The 26,583-nt window shown below is 39.2% G+C and overlaps 1 protein-coding gene across 1 annotated transcript in view; it reads right to left on the reverse strand.

The window, feature by feature from the left end:
- KATNA1 (katanin catalytic subunit A1) overlaps positions 1-26,583 on the reverse strand; it is a 46,785-nt gene that overhangs the window by 16,181 nt on the left and 4,021 nt on the right. The window contains exons 2-4 of the mRNA XM_038526310.1: positions 19,545-19,719; positions 17,390-17,547; positions 10,332-10,512 (exon numbers count right to left, since the gene is read on the reverse strand). Of these exons, the coding sequence (XP_038382238.1) occupies positions 10,332-10,512; positions 17,390-17,547; positions 19,545-19,706 (501 nt within the window). The 5' untranslated portion in view covers positions 19,707-19,719. The remainder of the gene's footprint in view (positions 1-10,331; positions 10,513-17,389; positions 17,548-19,544; positions 19,720-26,583) is intronic.

Consider the following 26,583-nt stretch of genomic DNA (forward strand, 5'->3'; position numbering starts at 1 on the left):
TAATAAGACCATTCTTATATGAAGGAAAAGTAAGAGAGTTCTGTTGCCAGGAGACCAATCCTAAAAGAATGGTTAAAAGAAGTACTCTAAAGAGAAAAGAAAAATGTACGGAAGAACCTGGAAAGATCAGGAAGAACGTAGTAAGTAAAAATACGGGTAAGTACAATAGGCTTTCTTTCTCCTTTTGAGTTTTCTTTTCTTAAAAGATATATTTATTTATTTGACAGAGCCAGAGAGAGCATGAACAAGGGCAGTGGCAGGCAGAGGGAGAAGCAGGCTCCCTGCTAAGCAGGAGCCTGATGTGGAACTTGATCCCAGAACCCTGGGATCATGACTTGAGTTGAAGGTAGATGCTTACTGATTGAGCCAGTCAGGTGCCCTCCTTTTGAATTTTCTAATTTATTTAACAGTTGAAGCAAAAAGTTTAATGCTGTGTGATTAGGCTCTAAATAAGGGAAAGGAAATATTTCTTTTAAAGACTGATTGATTGCTTGATTTATGACAGAGAGAGAGAGAGAGAGAGAGAGAGAGAGAGAGAGAGGCAGAGACACAGGCAGAAGGAGAAGCAGGCTCCATGTCGGGAGCCCGACGCGGGACTCGATCCTGGGACTCCAGGATCGTGCCCTGGGCCAAAGGCAGGCACTAAACCACTGAGCCACCCAGGGATTCCTGGGAAAGGAAATACTTAAAAACAATTATTAACAATTAAAAACAATTATAAATGGTGGAGGACAAAGGAATATAAAAAGAAAAACGATTTCTATACTTCATTTGAAGTGGTAAAATGACAATACTAGTCAACCAGTACAAGTTCTTTATATATAATATCTAGGGCAACCACTGAAAAAGCTAATAAAAGGGATATACTCAAAACCACTACAGAACATCAAAAGAAAGTTCTAAAAAAATGTGCAAGCAACCCCTATGCAAAGGCCAAAAAAAAAAAAAAAACAAAAAAACAAAACAAAACAAAAAAAACAAAAAACAAAACAAAATTTAAAAAAAAAAAACACAGAAAAATAAAGAAAACCCCAATCAGAAAACTGAAAATAAAATGGCAGACTTAAACTCAATATAACAAATACTTTAAGTATAAATGGCCTATATATACCAATTAAAAGACAGGGATTGGTAGAATAAATTAAAACAGGACTCAAGTATATGCGGTCATCAAGAAACTAGTTCAAAAATAGTGATACAGGTAGGCTGAAAGTAAAAGATTTGAAAAAGGCTTAATGTAAACATTAATCAAAGAAAAATAGGCATGGCTATATTAATATCAGATAAAGTCAATTTCAAACAAAACAAAACAAAACCTACCAGTCAGAGAGGGATACTACATAATGATAAACAGATCAATCCACCTAAGAAAACAAAGCAATAAAAAAAAAAAAAAAGAAAACAAAGAATTCCTAAATGTGAATGGTGAATGCACCAAACAACAAAGCCACAATATATGAAGCAAAAACTGATAAAAGTGAAAGAAATAGGCAAATCTTTAGATATAATTGGAGACTCCCAACAACTCCTCTCAACAACTGACGGAAGAACCAGAAAGGAAATGAGCAAGGAGGGGATCCCTGGGTCGCTCAGTGGTTTAGCGCCACCTGCCTTCGGCCCAGGGCGTGATCCTGCAGACCGGGATCGAGTCACACATTGGGCTTCCTACATGGAGCCTGCTTCTCCCTCTGCCTGTGTCTCCGTCTGTCTCTCTCCCTCCCTCTCTGTCTCTCTCTCTCCTCTCTCATAAATAAATAAATAAAATCTTAAAAAAAAAAAAAAAAAAGGAAATGAGCAAGGATATAGAAAAACTCAACAGCACCATCATCCAGCAGAATCTAATGGACATTAATACAAAGTGCCACCCAACAAGGACAAAATATACATTATTTTCAAGTGCTCACAGAAAATATTTCAAGTGTTCATAGAACATTTACCAAGAAAGACCATAAAACAATCTGACATCATACAGAATATTTCTCTAAGCACAAAGGATTCAAACTTGAAATCAATTAACAGAGAAGTACACAATCTCTGGACAATCAGAAACTAACACACTTCAAAATAATCACAAGGTCGAAGAGGAAATCTCAAAAGAAAATTTAAAAAAATATATTGAATTAAATGAAAAGGTAAATACAACATAATTTCTGGGACATAGCTAAAGCAGTACTGAGAGGGAAGTGTAGACCACTAAATGCATAAAGTAGGGCAAAGTCTTAACCATCTAAATTCCTACCTAGGTATGTATAAAAGAAGAGCAAAATAAACTTAAAGGAGAAAAAAGACAGTAACAGTGATAAGAGCGAAAGCCAATGAAACAAAAAACATAAAAAAGGGAAAAAAATCAATAAAACGAAGAGGTGGTTCTTTGAAAAGGTGAGAAACTAACAAACCTCTAGCAACACTGAAAATGAAAAAAACAAAACAAAACACCAGAAAACACATATTATCAACGTCAAGAATGAGCTACAGACTTGTAGATACCAAAAGAATAGGGAATCTTAACAAAAAATTCTACATACATAAACTTGGTAACTTAGACAAAAGGGAACACTATCTTGAAAAACACAAATTACCACAACTCACCTACTATGAACGATTATTTGAACAGCCTTACAACTACTGAGGAAACTGAATTCATAATTTTAAAACCAAAAAAGAAATATCCAAGTCCAGAAGTTTCACTGGAGAATTTTATCAAACATTTAAAAAAGAATTACCAATCTGACACAGTCTTTTCTGGAAAACAGGTAAACACTTCTCAATTCATTTTACGAACCTAATACTATGATATCAAAGACAGTTAAAAAAAAAAACAAGTATGGACCAATATCCCTCATAAATATAGACACAAAAATCCTTAACAAAATACTTCCAAATAGAATCCAGCAAGAAAAAAAGAATTATGTACCATACTCAAGTGATGTTTATCCCAGGGAGGCAACTAGCTCAATACTTTAAAAAAATATCAAGGTAATCTATAAAATAGCAGGTTAAAGAAGGAAAACCATAGCATCATGCAATAAATGCCAAGCAGGCATCTGACATAACTCAATCTCTCTCTTTTTTTTAGAGATTTTATTTATTTATTCATGAGAAATAGACAGAGACACAGGCAGACGGAAAAGCAGACTCCATGTAAGGATCCCGGGTCTCCAGGATCAGGTCCTGGGTTGAAGGCAGCGCTAAACCCCTGAGCCACCTGGGCTGCCCTCAATATCTCTTTAGGATGAAAACTCTCAGAAAAACAAGGTTAAAGAGGAGCTTCAACTTGATATGAAGCATATGCAAAAAACCTAGCAGTAACATCGTATTTTATTTTATTTATTTATTTTTTAATATTTTTATTTATTTAATCATGAGAGACATGGGGTGGGGAGGGAGAGAAAGAAAGAAAGAGAGGCAGAGACACAGGCAGAGGGAGAAGCAGGCTCCACACAGGGAGCACAATGTGGGACTTGATCCCGGGTCTCCAGGATCATACCCTGGGCTGAAGGCAGCACTAAACCGCTGAGCCACCCGGGCTGCCCAACATCGTATTTTATAATTAAACACTGAATGCTTTCCCCATAAGGCTGAAAACAAAGCTAGCATGTCCACTTTCATCACACTTATTCAACATAATGCTAGAAGTTTTAGCCAGTGTAACAAGAGGAAGAAATAAAACTGTCCTGTTTGCAGAGGACATGATGTCTACCCCAAAAATGCTAAGGAATCTGCAAAAATTTTCCTAAAATAAATGACTTCAGTAAGGTGGCAGAACACAAGATAAACATCCAAAGTTTGGGCCCCTGGATAGCTCAGTTAGCTGAATATCCAACTCTTGATTTTGGCTCAGGTCATGATCTTGGGATCATGACATCAAGCCCCACGTTGGGCTCCACACATACTGGCGAGTCTGCTGGAGAGTCTCTCCTCCCTCTGTCTCTCCCCCTGCTCGTGTGCTTGCTCCCTCTCAAATAAATCTTAAAAAGAAAAACACACACACACACACACACACACACACAGATCAATTTTATCACTATAGAAATGCAAATCAAAACCTCAGTGCAAGGGGTGCCTAAGTGACTCAGTTAAGCATCTGCCTTCAACTTAGGTCATGATCCTAGGGTGCTGGGATCAAACCCCACATTGGGTTCCCTGCTCAGTTAGAGAGCCTGCTTCTCCCTCTCTCTCTGCCATTCTCCACTCTTGTGCTCTTTGGTTCTATCTGTCAAATAAACAAATACATTTAAAAAAATAATAAAAGGCAAAAAACACAGAAAATGACAAGTGTTGACAAAGATATGGAGAAACTGGAACCCTTGTGCATCGTTGACAGAGATGTAAAATGATTGCAAATACTGTGGAAGTCTGGTGGGTCCTCAAAAAATTAAAAATAGAACTATACATGACTCAACAATTCCATTTCTGGATGGATATATATATCTACAAATTTCCAATAGACCTGAAAACAGGGTCTCAAGGAACAGTTATATACACCCATGACACAGAAGCACTATTCACAATAGCCAAAAAGAAGCAACCCAATGACCTCAGATGGATGACTAGATAAAGACCAATGGAGTATTAGCTTTAAAAACAAAGGAAATTCTAAAGACATTATACTAAGTAGAATAAGCTAATCAAAAAGACAAATACTGGGGCAGTCCCGGTGGCGCAGCGGTTTAGCACCGCCTGCAGCCCAGGGCGTGATCCTGGAGGCCCTGGATCGAGTCCCACATCGGGCTCTCTGTATGATGCCTGCTTCTCCCTCTGCCTGTGTCTCTGCCTCTCTCTCTCTCTGTCTCTATGAATAAATAAAATCTAAAAAAAAAAAAAAAAAGACAAATACTGTATGACTCCACTTATATGAAATACAAATTTCTCGTGCATCCCAAGATCATGACCTGAGCCCAAATCAAATTCAAATAGTAGTCACATTCATAGAGACAGAAAATAGAACAGTGGTTGCCAGGGGCTAGGGAAGGGAGAGGAATAGCGAATGTGATGTGATTTGTAGTTAAGTGTATATTCAGTCTACGTCCTATTCCTGGTACACAGCTCCTACAGCCCTTGTACTTTCTTAAATGTCAAGAACAATCAAAGGATTTTTTTGTTGTAATTTTAGCTTTTGTTCCCAGCTCCTGAAATTGCTCCAGAGTGGTAAAGGTGAAAGGGGTATCTGTTAATTCTTAACAAGCCCCTTTCAACCAAACAAGAGTTTATGTTAATGAGGTCAATTTTGGAAAGCCCCTGAATAACCACAGGATGGGGCTGTTGTCAAGAGAATCAAACATGTGGCTAAAGGGTTAGAACTGAAGCCCTAACCCTGAATTTATTTTTTTAATATTTTATTTATTTATCCATAAGAGACACAGAGAGAGAGGCAGGCAGAAACACAGGCAGACGGAGAAGCAGGCTCCATGCAGAGAGCCGATGTGGGACTCAATCCTGGGACTCCAGGATCATGCCTTGGGCCCAAGGTAGGCACCAAACTGCTGTGCCACCCAGGGATCCCTAGCCCTGGGTTTAAATCAATGGCCAATGATTTAATCAATTGTGACCACACAATGAAAAGTCCATAAAAACCCAAAAGGACAGGATCAGAAACCTTCCAGCTTGTGAACATGTGAAAGTGCTAGGAACATGACTTGCCTGGAGAAGGCCTATGGAAGCTCTACATTCCTTCCCACATACTTGCCCTATGTTACTCTTTCATTTGGCTGTCCCTCTGGTACAAACTGTTATTGCTGAGTTCAGTGAGTTGCTCTAGCAAATTACTGAACCAAGGAGGGAGTCATGGTAATCTCTGATTTATACCAGTTGGTCAGAAGCATAGGTGATATCCTGACTCTCAACTGGTACTGATATGGGAGCAATCTTTGGGGACTGAGCACTTAACCTGTGAGATTTGATGCTAACTCCGGGTAGGTAAGTGTCACACTTAAGTTGTAGGGTACTCACTCAGCTGATATTGGAGAATTGCCTGGTGTAGGGATAAAACCCTACACACTTGTAATACACAAGTGTTCTGTGAGCAGCGAGTAGGCAGAAAGTAGAGTTTTCCTTTCCAAGGAGTTACTGTTTAATGGGTCGAGTTTCTGTTTTGCAATATTGAAAATGTTCCATTGGGTAGATGGTGGTGATGGTACCACAACAATATACACATATTCAACTGCATTAAACTTTAGCACACTTAAAAATGGCTAAAATGGTAAATTTTATATTATATATACTTAAACCACAATTAAAAATTTTTTTAGAAAGTCAATTGTGTTTCTTTTTTTTTTGTCAATTGTGTTTCTATATACTAGCAATGAATATGTAGACACTGAAATTAGAAATACAATACCATTTACAATCACTTAAAACAAGTAAAATATATGTAAAATCTAACAAAACATATGCAAGACTAGTATTCTGAAAAGGGTGCAATGCTGATGAAAGAAATACAAAATCTAAATAAAAGGAGATAAATAACATGTTCATGAATTGACATACTCAATAAAGATGCCAACTTTTCTCAAACTGATATACAGATTTAACATAATTCCTACCAAAACCTCAGCAAGAGTCTTTGTAGATGTAGAAAAGCTGATCCTAAAATTTATATGGAAAAAGAAAACAAAATGGTTAAAACAATTCTGAAAAGAAATAAAGTGGGATGAATCAGTCTACCCAATTTGAAGACTTACTATATAGCTACAGTAACCAAGACTGGGTAGTACTGGTTAACAGACAGATATATATATCAATAAGATACAATAGAGAACCCAGAACTAAACCCACCCAAATATGCCCAACTCATTTTTTAAAAAGGTATAAAGGCAGTTTGGGGCGTCTGGGTGGCTCAGTCAGTTGAGTATTTACCTTTGGCTTAGGTCACAATCTCCAGGTCCTGGGATTAAGCCCCAAGTAGGGCTGCCTGCTCAGCAAGGAGTCTGCTTCTCCTTGTCCTTCTGTGTCTCCCCCCCCACCCCCCCCACCCCAGCTTGTTCATACTCTCTCATTCAAATAAATAAAAATCTTAAAAAAAAAAAGGAACATATATCTTAGACTTCATCAAAATTAAAATTTTTTGCTCTGTAAAAGACTCAGTTAAAAGGATGAAAAGAAGTTGCACACTGAAAGAAAATATTTTCAAAACACATTATCTAGGGGCAGCCCCGATGGCTCAGTGGTTTAGTGCTGCCTTCAGCCCAGGGTGTGATCCTGGAGACCCGGGATGGAGTCCCACATCAGGCTCCCTGCATGGAGCCTGCTTCTCCCTCTGCCTGTGTCTCTCTGCCTTTTTCTCTCTGTGTCTCTCATGAATAAATAAATAAAATCTTAAAAAAAAAAAAAAGCCACATATCTGATAAAGGGCTAGTACCTAGAATACAGAAAGAACTCTAAACCCAACAGTAGAAGAATGGACAACAGGTGAGAAGCAGGAGCCTGCTTCTCCCTCCTCCTGTGACAACCATTTTGACAATGGGCAACAGACTTGAAGGGAGACACTGCACTGAAGGGCACATGTCTGTGTTCATATTCCATTCCTCTAGTCATTTGGACAGCTACTATTTAGAACAATGATCAACTCAATATAGAAAGACAGTTAGAATGTACTGATTACTTAAAAACAGAAAATGATTCCACTTGTGGCAAAAAAACGAAAAAATTATGCATACAGAAAAGGATACACCATGGGATTAATAGATCTCAGGAGCAATAGGAATGCGAGTTTGAGGTGTTTTTTTTTTTTTTTTTTTACTTATTCTATGTTCTGATTTTCTAAAATGAATATATAATAAAAGATTTTTAAATAGGATAAAAAATGATTCACCTTTTTAAAAAATTTATTTATTCATGAGAGACAGAGAGAGAGGCAGAAACACAGGCAGAGGGAGAAGCAGGCACCATGCAGGAAGCCCGATGTGGGACTTCATCCCAGGACTCCAGGATCATACCCTGGGCTGGAGGGGGGGTGCTCAACCACTGAGTCACCCATGCATCCCCGATTCACCTTTTATAGCTTAATGGTTTTATCTCTTCTATAAAGTTTGACTACCACCAACCTCTTCTGAGAATTCTGTTCATTTTAGTCCATTTGTAACCACTGTTAAGCATCTAATTACCTTAGAATTACTTGAAATACATTAATCTGGTCTCCCCAAATATACGTTTCTTGACACCGGGTACATATTTTCAAGACACTGCTGACTTGGGAAGAACACTTATTTTACACATTTGTTCTCTGGCTATCCTATCCCCCTTGATAGAGGTCCTGCCTACACTTAGTGGAGACAGATAAGACCTTCTCTTATTGCAGCTAATCTTATATTTAGTATACTTTCTTCTCTTACTCTTCCTTAAAACAATAGAGAACCAAAGAGTGGTGGAAACACTATACGTTTTAAAACTAAAGGCTAGGGCAGCCCTGGTGACTCAGTGGTTTAGCGCTGCCTTCGGCCCAGGGTGGGATCCTGGAGACCTGGGATCGAGTCCCATGTCAGGCTCCCTGTATGGAGCCTGCTTCTCCCTCTGCCTGTGTCTTTGCCTCTCTCTCTCTCTCTCTGTCTCTCATGTTAAATAAATTAAATATTAAAAAAAAACTAAAACTAAAAGCTAAAAAATATAAATAAATAAACAAATAAATAACACTGAAGGCTAAAATATTTTCATTGATACACAAGAACTTTTTTCTTAAGTGAGTTTCCTTTTAGGGGATTTATTTTTATCTTGCTTTTAACTTATTTTTACTTTTTCATTTGTATCCATTAAAGAGCATTTTGAATGTAGTTGCCAACATCTGAAATATCTCATTAAAAATTTTTAAAAGATTTTATTTGTGAGATGCCTGGGTGGCTCAGCGGTTAAGCATCTGTCTTAGGCTCAGGGCGTGATCCTAGAGTCTCGAGATCGAGTCCCGCATTGGGCTCCCTGCATGGAGCCTGCTTCTCCCTCTGCCTGTGTCTCTCGCTGTCTCTCTCTCTCTCTCTCTCTCTGTGTCTCTCATGAATAAATAAAATCTTAAAAAAAAATTTAAAATAAAAATAGAGTTTACTTGTTTATTTGAGAGAGAAAGCACAATTATATGTTAATTGAATTTAAATTTTTAAAAAAGAGAACAAAAAACTGAAAATCATGATTTTTCATTTGTCATAGGAATAACTGATTTAGGCTAGTATCACTGGATGCTAAAACAAGTAGATGAGATTTTAATGAGAAACAGGATATTTACATAGTTTCAAGGTATCTCCCTTCAAATTATCATAAAGGGAAAAAAAGTAGCTTTATAGTGGAGAGCCCAGGCAGACACCACCCTAATAATGAAGCACTCCAATTTATCACAAGTCACAAAACATCCTGTGCCTCCGTATATTATACAATGTGAAGAGCAAAACTTCAATGGTATTCCTGCTCCACATTTATAACCTTAATCTAATCACAAGGAAACATCAGAGGAACCCAAACTGAGAGGCATTCTACAAAATAACTAGCCTGTACTCTTCAAAAAGGCCAGGCCAAAAAAAAAAGAGAGAGAGAGAATGACTGAGGAAATTTTCGCATTAAAGAGACTAAAGAAACATGACATTGAAAGCATTGTAGGCTTCTCTAGTGAGTCTTGGCAAGGGGGGAAAATGAGCTACAAACGCTGTTACTAGGATAACTGGCTAAATTTTATGAGGGTCTGTGGATTGATACAGGCCTATAACAGCTAAAATGTATGGCTTTTGGGATGCCTGGGTGGCTCAGCAGTTGAGCATCCGCCTTTGGCTGAGGGCATGATCCCCATCCCAGGATCAAGTCCCACATCCTCCCACGTCGGGCTCCTTGCAGGGAGCCTACTTCTCCTTCTGTCTGTGTCTCTGCCTCTCTCTGTGTCTCTCATGAATAAATAAATAAAATCTTTAAAAAATAATAAATAAATAAAATGTATGGCTTTCGAGATCTGTATTGTGTTTATGTAAAAGAATGTCCAAGTACTTAGGAAATACGCTCTAAAGTATTTAGGGCGTGATATCTATAACTTACTCTCAATGTTGCAGGAAAAAAATGTATACAGAGTAGATGGTAAAGCAAAAGGGGCAAATATTAACAATTGGTAAAACTGGGTAAATTTATACTATTCTTGGCAACTTGTTTGCAAGCCTGAAATTATATCAAGATATAAAGATACAAAAATAGTCCAAGATATCTGTTTACTAGGGAGTGGGAAAAAAAAAAAAATCCCAGTCTAGGTGGAATATGAGTAAGGTTTTATCATAGCCTGGTGGTTTCAATGACCAAAAATGATTACATTTATACAGTCTTCATTTTTAAGCTTAATAAATATTTCATTTATGAAAATCAGTATCATTTACCTTTTCCTCTCTTCCTTTATTCTGTTCTTTCTTTTCCCGACAGCGAACGGCTTTCCCTCTGTCGTTGTGAAGATTGTGTGCAGATGAACGGTGAGCTCTGACGGTTGTACCTGGACGGTTGCCATGTGGTTTAGGGTCACTGTACTGAGGGGACTGGCGTTTTCGAGGCCCTGGTGAGGGTCTAATTAGACACAAGATCATGAAAATCATAATGAACTGGAGGTGGTCCAAATACAGACGAACACATATCATGTTTAAGTTAGGGGCTCTGAACTGAAGAAGCCAAGGCAATAATGGAAGATCAGAGAGGAGTGAACAAACTTAAGTCATTGAAATTTAAGATCTGATGTTCAAATCTGACACCATAGTCTGGGGTAATATATGAAAAGAAAGGAAGGACTGTGGTATGGTTATATGATAGAAATGGAAGGCAAGTGATCATCACTTCTCCTTTGAGAGGAAATCACTGGTGTACATCAAGGATGAGAGAAAAAGGAGTCTGATTCCTGGAAACTGAAAAGACAGCAATTATCAAAGAGAGTTTTATCAGAAGAACGAGAACACAGCACAAGTACAGGATTCATATTTATCCAACGGTACGTGTGTAAGTTGACACTATTTTACTTAGAATATATCATAGATCTCTTATTTTAATTAATGAAATTTAGTAATTTTCCCATTTAAAAAACTGACATAAATACTGGCTATGGACAGTCACAAGAAGTGATGCATACAGTGCTTTACATTTATACATGACCTCATGCCCTCTTTGTTTCTGCAGCAGGATTCAGACCTCTCAAATATTTCTCAGGCTGCTAGACTGGGTTGGGGTCACTAAAATGAGCAATAAAAAAGGTAAGAGAGGCCTATCCTCAAATACCATAAATATAGTTAAGAAAGAAGATATGTAAACTAGGCAAGTACACCAGAAAATGTAAATGAGACCAAGTGCTATCAATGACTCAAGAAGACAGAAAATACACCGGGTCTGGAAACACTGGAGATGAACTAAACAAGGGGTTTAAGTGCAGACAAAATCAGCGTAGCAAAGAAATAAAAATGAGCTTCATCTCTGTAAAGGAGTCTAAAGACACTAACTACAAAGACAACGGGGAGCATTCAAGGAAGATACTGGAGAAGGTGGTTTACTAAGTAGAAAATCTGAGTACCAGCTCAAGCAAGAGGCTTGGCTTTTAGCTAACTACTGCTGAAAGGGTTTGAGAGCGCAGCCCTGGTGGCGCAGTGGTTTAGCGCCGCCTGCAGCCCAGGGCGTGATCCTGGAGACCCTAGATCGAGTCCCACGTCAGGCTCCCTGCATGGAGCCTGCTTCTCCTTCTGCCTGTGTCTCCGCCTCTCTCTCTCTCTCTCTCTCTCTCTCTCTGTCTCTATGAATAAGTAAATAAAATCGAAAGAAAGAAAAGAAAGAAAAGAAAGAAAGAGTTTGAGAAAAATGAGTCCAGTGCTGAGTAAGAAAAATATGCCAATAAAGGAAACAGAAGCAGGGGGATATATGCAGGTTACATATGTTATGGAGGCAAGAAATGAAGGCCAGGCTTAAGGCAGTAAGCAATGAGAGTCTGAGAGAATTGCTATTAAAATATACTCCTGTAGACATGGGACATTGAGAATGAGGATTTGGCAGGATGATAAAATCAAACCAATGTGGAAAGGAATGATAGGGGTTCGATTTTTGGATTTAGACACTTGGGAGAGCCAAGTGGAGATATTACCTTAAATTAATTAATTAATTAATTTATTTATTCTCCTCTTACTAGAAACATAATATAAAATAGACACTGAGATATAATCCTTTTTTTAAAAAAATTTATTTATGAAAGACAGAGAGAGAGAGAAGCAGGCTCCATGCAGGGAGCCCAATGTGGGACTCGATCCTGAGACTCCAGGATCATGTCCTGGGCTAAAGGCAGGTGCTAAACCACTGAGCCATCCAGGGATTCCTGACACTGAGATATAATCAAGTATAAAAAATAAGTCACCTGTAACTCCATTACCCAGCATTAACCACCTAACATATTAGTCTATTTTCTTATAGTTGCTTTTCATTTAAACAGAACTAGAGAGGATCCCTGGGTGGCTCAGCAGTTTGATGCCTGCCTTCGGCCCAGGGCATGATCCTGGAGTCCCAGGATCGAGTCTCACATCGGGCTTCTGCATGGAGCCTGCTTCTCCCTCTGCCTGTGTTTCTGCCTCGCTCTCTGTGCCGCTCATGAATAAATAAATAAAATCTTAAAAAAAAAAAAAAAACAGAACTGGAATTGTTATGTACACATGCATTCATATTTTTCTCTACTCATTTCATAAGGCATTTCCTGTATCATCACCTCATAAATGGCTTTTAATGACTAGATGGCAGTTACCTGTAAAATATGCCACTTTTCATCCACTTTTTACTACTAGCTATTCATTTCTCCAAAAACTAATTTACTGAACTATTACTATTGATTACACATTAGGATTAAAATATTTCAACTAAGCTTAAGAAAACCTTTACTCTTACAGACTTATATCCGTGTGTGTATATGTGTGTATGGAGAGGGGGCTTCAATGAAAACATAAACAGTACATCAGATGATGCGAAGTGCAGTCTAGAAAAATAAAGAATGGCAGGGGCTTTGATTAGGGGGCGGTATTTCAGGGAGAGTGGTCAGAGACAGCTGACCACTCTCTCCGAAGTAACATTTAAGCTGAGACCTGAAGGAAATGAGAGAACAAGTTATCAGACATCTGAGCTGAAAGAAAGGCAAGTACAAAGAACTAAAGTGTCTGTGTGTTTGACTTGCTTGAGGAAGAAGAGAGTCATGAGAACTCAGGTTCTAGAGATAGTGCAGAACCAGTCTGCACATGCTGTTGAAGGATATGATGAACACTTTGATATTCTAAAAGGCCCAGTGAACCTCCTTGTACAAGCATTTCTCTGCACAACCATAAAAGAGAACACTGGATCAGCTCAATCTGTTCTTTAAATGGAACTAAAATCTAACTGATGACAAGGCTGAACTCACCACCAAGGTTCAAGAAAGAATAAGCTCGGGCAACCCGGGTGGCTCAGTGGTTTAGCGCCTGCCTTCGCCCCAGGATGTGATCCTGGAGACCCGGGATCGAGTCCCATGTCGGACTCCCTGCATGGAGCCTGCTTCTCCCTCTGCCTGTGTCTCTGCCTCTCTCTCTCTCTGTCTCTCTCATGAATAAATAAATAAAATCTTAAAAAAAGAAAGAAAGAAAGAAAGAAAGAAAGAAAGAAAGAAAGAAAGAAAGAAAGAGCTCTCTTAAACACGAGTACAAATGAAGATTAACAAAAAATAAAAAGTTTTGAGGGATATTTACTTGAGGGAGCAAATAATAAAATAAACTACAGGAAGAAACAAAGATGCAACTAATAAAGTCAAAGAGGAGGAGAATAATAATAATAATAATAATGTGATCCATCCAAGGCATTTAAGATCAGGGACAAAAAAAGATATTGAAGAAAGCAAGAAGCAATCAGAAGGGAAACTAGGACTCCTCGTCATAGAATTTCTAGATGAAGAGGTTCATCTAATGAAATGAACTAAATTGTCACTGTGTACATGTATTCATTGAAAAGTTCTTACCCCAATAAGTGAGAGAGGAGTTACAGGGCTGTTATGGATTCAATGTTTGTGTCCCCCCAAATTCACATTAAATCTCATCCCTAGTGAGATCATCTAGAGTAAGGGAGTAACTAAAGTTAGGGATGCCTGGCTGGCTCAGTCAGTAAAGCATGTGACTCTTGATCTCAGGGTGGTGACTTCAAGCCCCATGTTGGGCATGGAGCCTACTCATAAATGAATTAATTAATTAAATAAAGTTAAATAAGGCCTTGATCTGAGGATGTGCCCTGTGAGACATACCAGAGAGCTTGCTCATTCCCTCTGCCATGAAAAGACAGAAAGAAGGCAGCTGTCTGCTTGAGAAGAGTCCTCAGGAGCCAAACTAGCTAGCACCTTGATCCTGGACTTTCTGGTCTCCAGAACTGTGAGAAATAAAGACATAAATTTCTGGTGTTTAAGCCACCAGATCTGGTATATTCAGTTACAGCAGGAGGAAGAGACTGGTAACACAAGGACCAAATGATGGTTCTCCAGAATGAGGAAAGAAAAGAGTAAAAAGGAGTAAAACATATTTATAGAGAAGAAAAAATAAAAACATACAACTTGACTCATCTATTATTTGTTTTACTAAATTAAGAAAAAAGTAATCATAAATGTAGAAGATGATTCACTTACAAATACTCACTTTATATTAACAAAAAGGGGAAAACAACCAGTGAGAGCATGGTTAACTATTTGGTTATACACAACCCTTTAAAAGCACCAGAGAAAAAGGTCTAACGTGGCTTGTGAATCATCAATGCTTACAGTATGAAGAACCAATTAACCTATCTGGTGTCCTCATCAGAAACTGGGGCTAAAAAATTAGTACCTACCTTCTGAGACTGTTTTGAGAATATACATAAAACAATGAACACAGTACCCAGCATACAGTAAATATCTAATGATTGTTGTCTATTATTAGGATTCTTTTTTTTAGAAACAGGGTACAAATTTACATATTGTGAATACAGTATAACTGTGAAAATAAAAAGATTAGAAGTTGCACTGGAATGTCTGTATGATTTGCCCTTCCTTTCATGCATTTTCTTATTTTTCTTTAATGAGCCTACTGCTGTACTTTTTTTTAGTGAATTCTAAAATATAACAGAAAATACAGTATTTATAAAAATGTTTATAAGCAAAGGAAAAATTTCGTAAATATTCAACATTAGTACTTTAGAACTGAAGACAAGAAGAAGGTGGCTAGAAAGCAATCAATACCCAGTAGTTGATCTTAAAGTGGAGAGGGAACACTTTGGCACAATACTTATCAAAGCATGATCCATGGACCACCAGTATCAGAATCACTGGCAGATTCCTGAGCTCCACCTGCTATCTATAGGCATACCTTGTTTTACTGTGCTTTAATTTATTGTGCTTTGAAGATATTGTTTTGTTTGTTGAAGATTTGTGGCAACCTCATGTTGAACAAGTCTTATAAGTGCCATTTTTCCAATAGCATTGGCTCATTTTCTGTTTCTTTTTTTTTGTTTGTTTGTTTTTTTCATTTTCTGTTTCTGAGTCATACTTTGGTGATTCTTGGAATATTTTAAACGTTTTATTATTATTATTATATTTGTTTAGGTGATCTGTGATCAGAGATTATAACTTGCTGGGAGCTCCAATGACGGTTAACATTTTTTAGAAATAAAGTATTTTTCAATTAGGGTATGTGTATTGTTTTTCCAAGACAAAATACTACTGCACACTTAACAGATTACAGTATAGTACAAACCCAACTTTTATATGCACTGGGAAACCAAAACATTTATTTGACTCAATTTTGGTATAATATTCCCTTTATGGTTATGGTCTGGAACCGAACCTGCAGTATTTCCTAGGTATGCCTGCATTATATCAGACTCTCTGGGAGTGAAAACCCAGAATTCACATTCTAATGAGTGCCAAAAGAGACCTTTAGTAGGTATACTGGAATTTGAGAATAACTAGTATGGCAGGGAATGCCAGCTTTCAAATATACCTGTTTTCAAATTCCAGCTCCACCAATTATTAGCTTTGTGATAATGGGGAAAAGTTACCTAACTTCACTATACCTCAAGCTATCTTATCTGAAATATAAAGCAAATAAGACTTATTTGAAAGGCTAACTGTGAATAAATGAAATAACATGTGTAGCCTCTAATAATGCTTAAGACATATGAGCACTCAGCATCTAGTACCCATCATAAAATACAATTAAGAATTTAGAGTTATGGGGCAGCCCGGGTGGCTTCGCAGTTTAGCGCTGCCTTCAGTCCAGGGCCTGATCTTGGAGACCTGGGATTAAGTCCCACGTCAGGCTCCCTGCATGGAGCCTGCTTCTCCCTCTGCCTGTATCTCTGCCTTTCTCTCTCTGAGTCTCTCATGAATAAATAGATAAAATCTTAAAAAAAAAAAAAAAAAAAAAAAAGAATTGAGAGTTATAAATAACAATGTGAAATTGAAAAACACCTGAGCAATGTCTTCCTTAATGCAAGGTTCTCAAACTGATTAGGAGGCAAAGAACCTAAAAGTCAGGGTTTTTTATAGAATGCTATTATACACTCACATGTTTAAGCCTACAATACAAACGAGGAAATCTATTATGTGAGTGGAAGAGACTAGTGACATCCATCACACACTTGTCAGATAAAAATATATATAGTGAGGGACACCTGGGTGGCTCAGTGGTTGAGCGTCTGCCTTTGGCTCAGATTGTAATCCCAGGGTCCTGGGATCGAGTCCCACATCAGGCTCCCTGCAGGGAACCTGCTTCTCCCTCTGCCTATGTCTCTCCCTCTCTCTGTGTCTCTCATGAATACATAAATAAAATCTTAAAAAAAATGGAGTGAAACTAAGCATGACTGGCTATGCAGACCATTTCAGTAAATATCACTTTCACTAACTGTACATATGCCAGCTCCAAGAATAGAAAGCTTGGGGGAAAATGCCAAAAAAAACCTAAAATAGAGAACATTTTATCCTTTTTATCCTGTGAATTAAAAAGCCACATTATTTTTCATTTTAATAATTTTCATGAATAGCAGTATTCTGTGATAGCTGTTTGAGAACCAGTGTTTTGATGTAACTCCTTCACTTTACCTAAGAAAAATCTGAAGCCTAGAAAGGTTATAGGTTTTTTCCAAAGCTACAGAAGCATGGCAAAGATAGAATGAGAGCCAGATATTTCAATTCCCAGTTATTTCCATAAGATAATGTTGTCTCCGTTACTATAAGCTCATTCACAAAAGCATTTTTGGCATATTTCCTAAGTTTAATTTATCGATACAGGTCATAGTTACATGATACACAACATAAGAGTTCTAAAAGGCATTCAGTAAAAAAAATCCTCTCCCGTTCCTGTCTCTTGGCTACCCAGCTTCCCTAGATATAGCCAATGCTATTAGTTTCCTGGGCTAATTTGTTTCTTAAAAGGTCTCCACTTACCTTCGTTCAACAGGTACAGGCAAGGACCAGACTTCCCCCTCAGAAGCTGGAAGCTCATGCTGTGCAGCTTTCAGTGGAGTGTTGTCTAGTTTAAAGCTCTCCAGTGTTTTCATGATATCTTTAACATGTTTAGCTTCCACATTTATTTCCTGCCAAACCTGGTTTTAAAGGGAGAATATGGCTCTTTAAATATCTGTAACCAGGGCGCCTGGATGGCTCAGTTGGTTATAAGTGTCCTACTTTTGATTTTGGCTCGGGTCACAATCACATGATTGTGGGATTGGCTGTGGGATCGCGCCTTGTTTTGGGCTCTGTGCTCAGCAAGGAATTTGCTTCCCCTCTCCCAAAGTCCCTCCCCCAGCTCATATGTGTTCTCTCTCCTTAAAAATAAATAAATAGGAGCACCTAAGTGGCTTAGTTGAATGTCAGGTTCTTGAGCGTCAGGCTTTTGATTTTGGCTCAGGTCATGATCTCAGGGCTGTGAGATAGAGCCCCACTCTGTGGGAGCACAGACTCTGTGCTCAGCAGGGAGTCTGCTTAAGATCCTCTCTCCCTCTGTCCCTCTCTCCCCTGCCCCTTACTCAAATAAAAAATCTAGGGCAGCTCAGGTGGCTCAGCGGTTTAGCGCCGCCTTCAGCCCAGGGTGTGATCCTGGAAACCTGGGATCAAGTTCCACATCAGACTTCTTGCATGGAGCCTTCTTCTGCCTTTGTCTGTGCCTCTCTCTCTCTGTTTCTCATGAATAAATAAATAAAATCTTAAAAAAAAAAAAAAAAAAGCTTAGACTTTTAAGATAAAAGTCTCTAGTCTACAAGGGCACCTGAGTGGCTCAGTTGGTTAAGTGTCCAACTCTTGATCTCAGCTCAGGTCTTGATGTCAGGGTTGTGAGTTCAATCCCCACCTTGGGCTCCATGCTGGCTGTGAAGTCTACTTAGAAAAAAAAAAAAAACATCTCCAGCCTATGAACATAAGTCTTTCAGTGACAAACTTAAGACTCTTTATGAAATAAAATATTTTCCTCTTATGGTAATGTAAGGGATATGCAGAAGCAGATTTAGGGAAAAAGTTTTAAGTTCAAAGAGGTAGGATATTTCTCCATTTTAAAGAAATTAAGTACAAAAATGGAATACTATCAAAAAAGTAGTTTACAAGAATCTGAGGGATAACATTCTACTGAGAAGACCCGTTCAAAAAGACTATTAAATCCTGTAGTAATTCCTTCCTCTTTGATGTAGCTGACCCTTGTTAGAAATGCCACCTTCAGGGCAGCCCCGGCGGCACAGCGGTTTAGCACCGCCTGCAGCCCAGGGCGTGATCCTGGAGACCCGGGATTGAGTCCCACATCAGGCTCTCTGTGTGGTGCCTGCTTCTCCCTCTGCCTGTGTCTCTGCCTCTCTCTCTCTCTCTCTCTCTGTCTCTATGAATAAATAAAATAAAATCTTAAAAAAAATAAACTGCTTAGTTATTAAAAAAAAAAAAGAAAGAAAGAAATGCCACCTTCAAAGGAACTTACAACTTCTACACTTTCCATCTGTAAATTCCTATTGGTCCTCAGAGACTAACATTCCTCAAATGGAATTCAAATATAGTCTTCTTTAGAATATTCTGCAGAGAATATATTATAGCCATGAGAGATTCAGGTGTCATCTGCAGTTTCAACAATGGCTTAATAAAGTCAATCCTAATTATACCAGGTAAAAAATGGGATTAGAAAAAACGTCAAGGAACGCCTGCGTGGCGCAGCAGTTAAGCCTCTGGTTTCGGCTCAGGGCATGATCCCAGAGTCCTGGGATCGAGTCCCACATCGGGCTCCCTGCATGGAGCCTGCTTCTCCCTCTGCCTGTGTCTCTACCTCTCTCTTTCTCTCTCTGTCTCTCTGTCTCATGAATAAATAAAATCTTAAAAAAAAAGTCAAAACCATTACTTTTTTTAATCTATTAGATTTCAAAAACTGTAACTGAGTAGAACTCACAATATTGATGATGGTGAATATGAACTATTACTAATATAATAAATCAAATTTCAAGTAACATTATATACAAATCCATGTAACAAACCATATACTCTTCATGTGTAACTTCAAAAAGTACCAACAATCTCTTTAAGTCTTCTGAATCTTTAAACCATTAAAACACACAGCAGCCATAATTCTCACCTGTTGCCATTTCTGCTGGAGATAGGTGTCTTTGACTGAATACAGATACTTGTTCATCTGGTCAAGAACTCCCTGATAATATACCATTGCAGAGTCATAGTTTCCCAGTAGTGCATACTCACGGGCCAATTTTACGTTCTCACTGATCATAAGAAGACTCATGCTCAACTGTAAGCTTAAAAAAAAAAAGAAAAAGAAAGAAACATTTTCATATTATATGTCTCCTGAAAATAAGTATACAAAGAGTTTTTCTAAAGTATACTTTCCAGGGCTCCTTCAAGAAGCTCACCATCATGTACAGTGTACTTTCCATCTCTATATTTGCTCATGCTCTTTCTCCTTCAAAGAAATTTCTTGGTTCACACAGGCAAGCCCCACTGATGCGTCAAAGTCCAGCTCAGAGGGCAGTCCTCCCAGCATGTCTAGCCTCTGAACTTTTCAGTTTGAAATAAACTCTCCTCCTTCTAAAGTCCCCTGGCACTTTACCAGGGCCTTTTACTCAAGACAGCTGTCTACTCTGAATTACAGTTACTCATATATGTGTCTTATCTCTAGGAGAGCAGGATTTACATCTGAAAGATGTGAGATTGTATCCTCGGTGCATGACACACAAGTCTTACTGAACATCTGTGAACAAATGCACAATGTCAGGTATAGTTATTGGAAGGTAGCGTGGAAAAGCAGAAAGTATATGTTTTGAAGTTAGAAAATTCTTGGTTAGAATTCTAATTCTGCCACTGTGGTCAAGTCCCTTAACTTTTCTACGCTTCACTTTTTAAATACGTAAAACGGAGACAGTACTACTTCCAAGACTTGCACTGTAAGGAATAAATGACTACTTAAAGTATCTAGCATACTACTTGGTAAATAATAATAGCATGTCGGGATCCCTGGGTGGTGTAGCGGTTTAACGCCTGCCTTTGGCCCAGGGCGTGATCCTGGAGACCCGGGATCGAATCCCACGTCAGGCTCCCGGTGCATGGAGCCTGCTTCTCCCTCTGCCTGTGTCTCTGCCTCTCTCTCTCTCTCTGTGTGACTATCATAAATAAATGAAAAAAAAAAATAAAAATAAAAAAATAAAAATAATAATAGCATGTCAATAAATGCTAATTGCATCTTTTCTGGAACTTTCTATATTTGAGAACCAAGCACAATCTCTGTATTAGTAGGATATGAATATATGAATGAGGATACAAAGCATCAGAAGTAAGCACTTGGGACACCTGGGTGGCTCACTGGTTGAGTGTCTGCCTTCACCTTAGAGTATGATCTCAGGAGTCCCAGGATCAAGTCCCACATCCCTGCATGGAGCCTGCTTCTTCTCCCTCTGTGTCTCTGCCTCACTCTCTCTCATGAATAAATAAAAACAAAATCTTAAAAAAAAAAAAGTAGGCACTTGAAAAGTGTTGGCTTTGTTGATGTTGACAATTACCATTATTTATTAACAATACATCGCAAGAGGTAGTTGAAAATCTGAAAGATCTGCATACTTTTGAGGGCAATAAGTTAGAGTTTGTGGCTTTCAAAATAAAAAAAAATCTGGGGCGTCTGGGTGGCTCAGTCAGTTAAGCATCTGACTTCAGCTCAGGTCATGATCCCAGGGTCCTGGGATTGAGCCTCATGTAGGCTCCCTGCTCAGCGGGGAGCCTACTTTTCCCTCTCCCTCTGCCCCTCCACCCCACTTGTGCTCTCTCTCTCTCAAATAAATAAATAAAATCTTTAAAACAAAACAAAGTAGTATAAAAAGAAATTTGAAACACACGGTGAAAGATATGCTCAGATTTAAAATGAATGAAGTTTCAAAGCTGTGGAATTAGAAAAAAAATGAAGGAGTTGTGAAAGATCATAGGAAAGCTGAGGACAGATGTATGAAGGAAATAAGATCATTTTTTTCTGACTCCTTTTCTGTGTCAGTGGGATATTCAAATAAATATATTTCATAGATGAACAGAGATATCTTCAAGGTGGGGACCTCTCTATCTGCCTTTAATTTAACCTAGCCAGAAGAGTTTCCTAAAACTATGGCTTTTGGCACCTCCCTTCCCCACCTCACCTATGGTTAAGGTCAAGTGATGCAACAGAGTTAAGTCTGATAGAGACCACTATGTCTCTTATGTTCTTTATTATTTAAATTCTTTATTCAGGAATGGGGTTTTCTGTGAAAAAGCATGCTAAGGAGGGATGCCTGGGTGGCTGAGCGGTTGAGTGTTTGCCCCTGCCCTTGGCTCAGGGCATGATCCTGGAGTTCCGGATCGAGTCCCCCACAACAAGGCTCCCTGCATGGAGCATGCTTCTCCCTCTGCCTGTGTCTGCCTCTCTGTGTCTCTCATGAATGAATAAATAAAAGTTTAAAAAAGCATGTCAAGGAAACTTCTTGAGTTTAATTTAATGTAGATTGTTCAGCTCGTACAGAGCAAGGAATGATGGCAGGCCACGCAGAAATATCTAACACTATGTGTTACACACAGGACCAAAAAGATTTTCTACCAAATAGACAAGGGAAGGTAATCATATTCACACAGCCCAGTATTAGAGGATTGTATAAAGCAAGATTAATGGGAAATGTTGGTGAGCAGAAGAGTTACAAAGCAGCACTGCTATCTATACCAGAGCAGAAAAGGGAGTGTACTGTACTCCTAAGGACAGAGATTAGAGGAAGATAGGATCACAACCTTGATGGAAAAGCAAGAGATGTCAAAATCACACCAAGGGCCTCAGGCTTCCATTCTCTGCCAGTCTTCCGTTCTTTGGCAGTTTTCATTCTCTATCCAGCTAAAGGTACAACTGCTGCACCTCTACCCAGTTAGGTTTGATTAATATGTATCATGTATATTTATTATGATCTTTAAACCCAAACGACTTGAATCTCAGTATCAGGTTCAATTCCTAAGTACAAAGCAAGCCAGGAAGCCAAGACAGCGACTGGCCCCCTTCCCAAAAACCCAGCCTAGAAGAGCCACAGTTACTTCATTTAAGGTTGATGGATCCTCGAACTGGATATAAAATTCAGGAAAACACTGAAATAACAGATGGTGATTGGGATCCTGGTATGTGAAAAAGTACAAGGCAGCTCAGAGGGGAACAGGGCCAGGTTAGTTTGCTAATTGTGCCCTTTCTGAGGTCTATTGGACTGGCCCATCCTTGCTCACCCCACCCACACTTGCCACTGTAGGACAGTGAAGCAGCAGTGCAAGCATAGTCCCTGATGGAGACAGCAGGGTACATCACAGCAAACCCTAGCCTGGACACAGTGGGGGAGCTAATAAAAATAGAGGTCAACAGGCCAGTTCTTGTGAGTGGTCCCCTGCTGCCACTCTTCCACTCAGGTTAGGCTAGGTGGGAACAACTGAAAAAGACAGTTCTGGGGATTCCTGGGTGGCTCCGCAGTTTAGCACCTGCCTTCAGCCTAGGGCGTGATCCTGGAGTCCTGGGATCAAGTCCCACCTCAGGCTCCCTGCATGGAGCCTGCTTCTTTCTCTCTCTCTCTCATGAATAAATAAATAAAATCTTCAAAAAAAAAAAAAAGACAGTTCTTAGGAAAATCAGTTCCCAGGATTAGAATCCCTTATACCAGGACTGGGACAAGCACACAATTGGGACATCAGGAAATGATGATGGTTGAATGACTACAGAGACTCACCACACCCCACCACAAGAAAGAGTGAACATAACTGAGCTACGCTGTCAATTTGGGAAGCTAGAAGAAGGCTAACAGACTGAAAAATGTAAGAAAGAAAATAAAGGGCCGAATTTAAATTAAAATGAAAGGGCACCTGGATGGTTCAGTTGGTGAACCATTTGACTGTATCTCAGGGTTGTGAGTTCAAGCCCCATGTTGGGTGTGAAGATTATTTACAAACAAAATCTTATTCAAAAAAATAAAAAAGAAAAGAGAAAACCCAAAAGCACTGAAAAAAACTTAAAAAAAATAAAACTATGGGTCATTTAAAAATTGAGAAACAGGGATCCCTGGGTGGCGCAGCGGTTTAGCGCCTGCCTTTGGCCCAGGGCGCGATCCTGGAGACCCGGGATCGAATCCCACGTCGGGCTCCCGGTGCATGGAGCCTGCTTCTCCCTCTGCCTGTGTCTCTGCCTCTCTCTCTCTCTCTCTCTCTGTGACTATCATAAATAAATTTAAAAAAATAAAAATAAAAAAAAATAAAAATTGAGAAACAAATCTTGGCAAAACTGATAAAGGAAAAGAAAAAAGAATATACAATAAACAAAATACAAAAATGAAGAAGAGCTAAAGAGATCTGAAAGAAAATGAAATTCTTTTGTCCTTTAAAAAATTTTCTTCTCTTATTTCCTAGAAAATGAAGTCTTAATGAAAGACCTCTACCTATAAAAAGCTTCAGGTCCAAAGTATTTTTTATATGGAGGTTTTTCTTTCCTTTTTTTTTTTAAGATTTTATTTATTTATTCATGAGAGACAGAGAGAGAGAGAGAAAGAGGCAGAGACACAGGCTGAGGGAGAAGCAGGTTCCATGCAGGGAGCCCAACATGTGACTTGATCCTGGGTCTCCAGGATCACACACTGGGCCAAAGGCGGAGCTAAACTGCTGAGCCACCTGGGCTGCCCAAGGTGTTCCCTACCTTCTAAACAGAAAGTAATTCTAATCACATAAAAGTTGACTGAGAAAACAAGGGAAAAACTGACCAACTCTTTTTAAGAGGCTAGGCTCATCTCCATTTCAAAATTGAGTAAGAACAATATAAAGTCCATTTTGCTTATGAACATAGATGTGGAAATCCAAAATAAAAGCTAACAGTGTTTCAAAGCACACACACACTCTCTCTGATCAAGATTTACCACAGAGGGGCACCTGGGTGGCTCAGTCTATTGCGCATCCGCCCCTTGGTTTCAGCTCAGATGGTGATCTGGGGGTCATGGGGCTGAGCCCAGCATAGGGCTCTGCGCTCAGTGGGGAGTCCTTGGGATCCTCTCCCCTTTGCCCCTCCCCACCCTCTCTAGGATAAATGAATAAATCTTACAAAAGTAGAAGAAAAAAACCTTAGACACAGAACAAGACCTACATCACAATACCATTTTATAAATTCAAAATACATATGCTGGGGACACCTGGGTGGCTCAGTGGTTGAGCATCTGCCTTTGGCTCAGATCGTGATCCCGGGGTCCTGGGATCGAGTCCCACATCAGGCTCCCTGCCAAAATCCTACTTCTCCCTCTTGCCAGAGGGTTTAGATACAGAAATATGAGCAAAGAGAATGAAGGGTAAGGAAGAAACAAATACTACAAAAGAAGGGTCTTTCATCAAAATACAATCACAGCCTCTAAGATGGCTCTCAGTAGCCTCTGCCCTCTTGTTTCCATACCCCTGTGAAATTACCTTCATTTGAATGTGAGCTTGTAACAAACTGAATATGCAAAAACGGAAAGTCATTTTTGAGATTAGACTGTGACTTCCATCTCACTCACTGCCTCTTGCTGGCCCTCTCTAAGCTGCCCTGTGCAGAAGCTCACATAGGAGGCTCCAGGCCAACAGCCAGTGAGGAACTGAGGCCCTCAGTCCAATAGTCCAGAGGAGCTGAATCCTGCCACAACCATGGGAAGGAGCCTGGAAGCTGATCCTTCCTCAGTTGAGTCCTTAGATGACTGCAGCCCCAACTGATACCTTGATTATAGTGCTTGACAGACCCTGAATCCTATGCACCCAGCTATGCCATGTCCACAACCTGACCAAAGAAATTGAGATAAATGTTTGTTGTTTCAACCACTAGGTTTTGGAGTAATTGGTTATGAAGCGATACAGATATAAACTAAGGTCTGTAAGTAACTCAAGATTGAGCATGTGAGGTCCAAAGAAGAGGGGGAAAAAAAAAACAACCCATGACCTAAATAGTGATTCCACAGAGTCATCACCACTGATAATATTCCATCTTAATAAAAGCTACACAGCCAGGAAGCATGGCTCTGTTATTTACTGATATACCCCCAGCACCTAGAACCATGTTTGGCACATAGCAAATATTCAGTCAATCTTTGAATAAATGAATACTGCCAGGTTTTTGTTTGAACTACTAAGATTTCTTATCTTTGTCTAGTTCCTGACCCTCAGCACTCTCACATTCCTTGATCTTCAACTCATCCCTATCAGAACTGTCTGACTGCTTCTGCCCTGAGGCTATAAATGCCCCATAGTGACACATAGTCTGGGAAACAATGTTAGAAGAGTATAGCTGGGGCCAGGTGCTGCCAGTATACAGTGGATCTAGATGAGCCTGGCTCTCAAGACTCTTCTGCCGGGACACCTGGGTAGCTCAGTGGTTGAACGTCTGCCTTTGATTCAGGTCGTGATCCCAGGGTCCTAGGATCAAGTCCTGCATCTGGCTCCCTGTGGGCAGCCTGCTACTCCCACTGCCTATGTCTCTGCCTCTCTCTATCTCTCATGAGTAAATAAATAATATCTTTTAAAAAAAAAAAACAAAACTCTTATGCCTTCTCCCTCTCTCCCTTTTTTCCTTAACTGACTCTCTCCAGATCTTTCTTCCTATCCTCCTACTAAAAAAAAAAAAAAAAAAAAATCTAAATCAGGTTGTTACTGATATATGGGTGCTCTCTCTACTTTTTTGTAAGGGTCATGATTCAATGTCCCGAAACTCAGAATTCACTCCAGGTCTTTTTTGAAGGTTGTGTGTTATGAATACTTCTTTCTAGTCAGATAAAATTCCTTAGCATCCAATGAGTTGACATTTTCTAACAAAAAGAAATATAGGGATCCCTGGGTGGCGCAGCGGTTTAGTGCCTGCCTTTGGTCCAGGGCGCGATCCTGGAGACCCAGGATCGAATCCCATATCGGGCTCCTGGTGCATGGAGCCTGCTTCTCTCTCTGCCTATGTCTCCGCCTCTCTCTCTCTCTCTCTGTGTGACTATCATAAATAAATAAAAATTAAAAAAAAATTAAAAAAAGAAATATAAAGTCAATTCAAGGCAATCTTAAAAATGACCTGAAAAAATTCTGCTTATCAAAGAAACAAAGTGTTCACTAAAAATAGTATCAAAATACCCTTAGTTGAT

This window comes from Canis lupus, chromosome 1, assembly GCF_011100685.1.
Source record: "Canis lupus familiaris isolate Mischka breed German Shepherd chromosome 1, alternate assembly UU_Cfam_GSD_1.0, whole genome shotgun sequence".
Classification (NCBI taxonomy): Eukaryota; Metazoa; Chordata; class Mammalia; order Carnivora; family Canidae; genus Canis; species Canis lupus.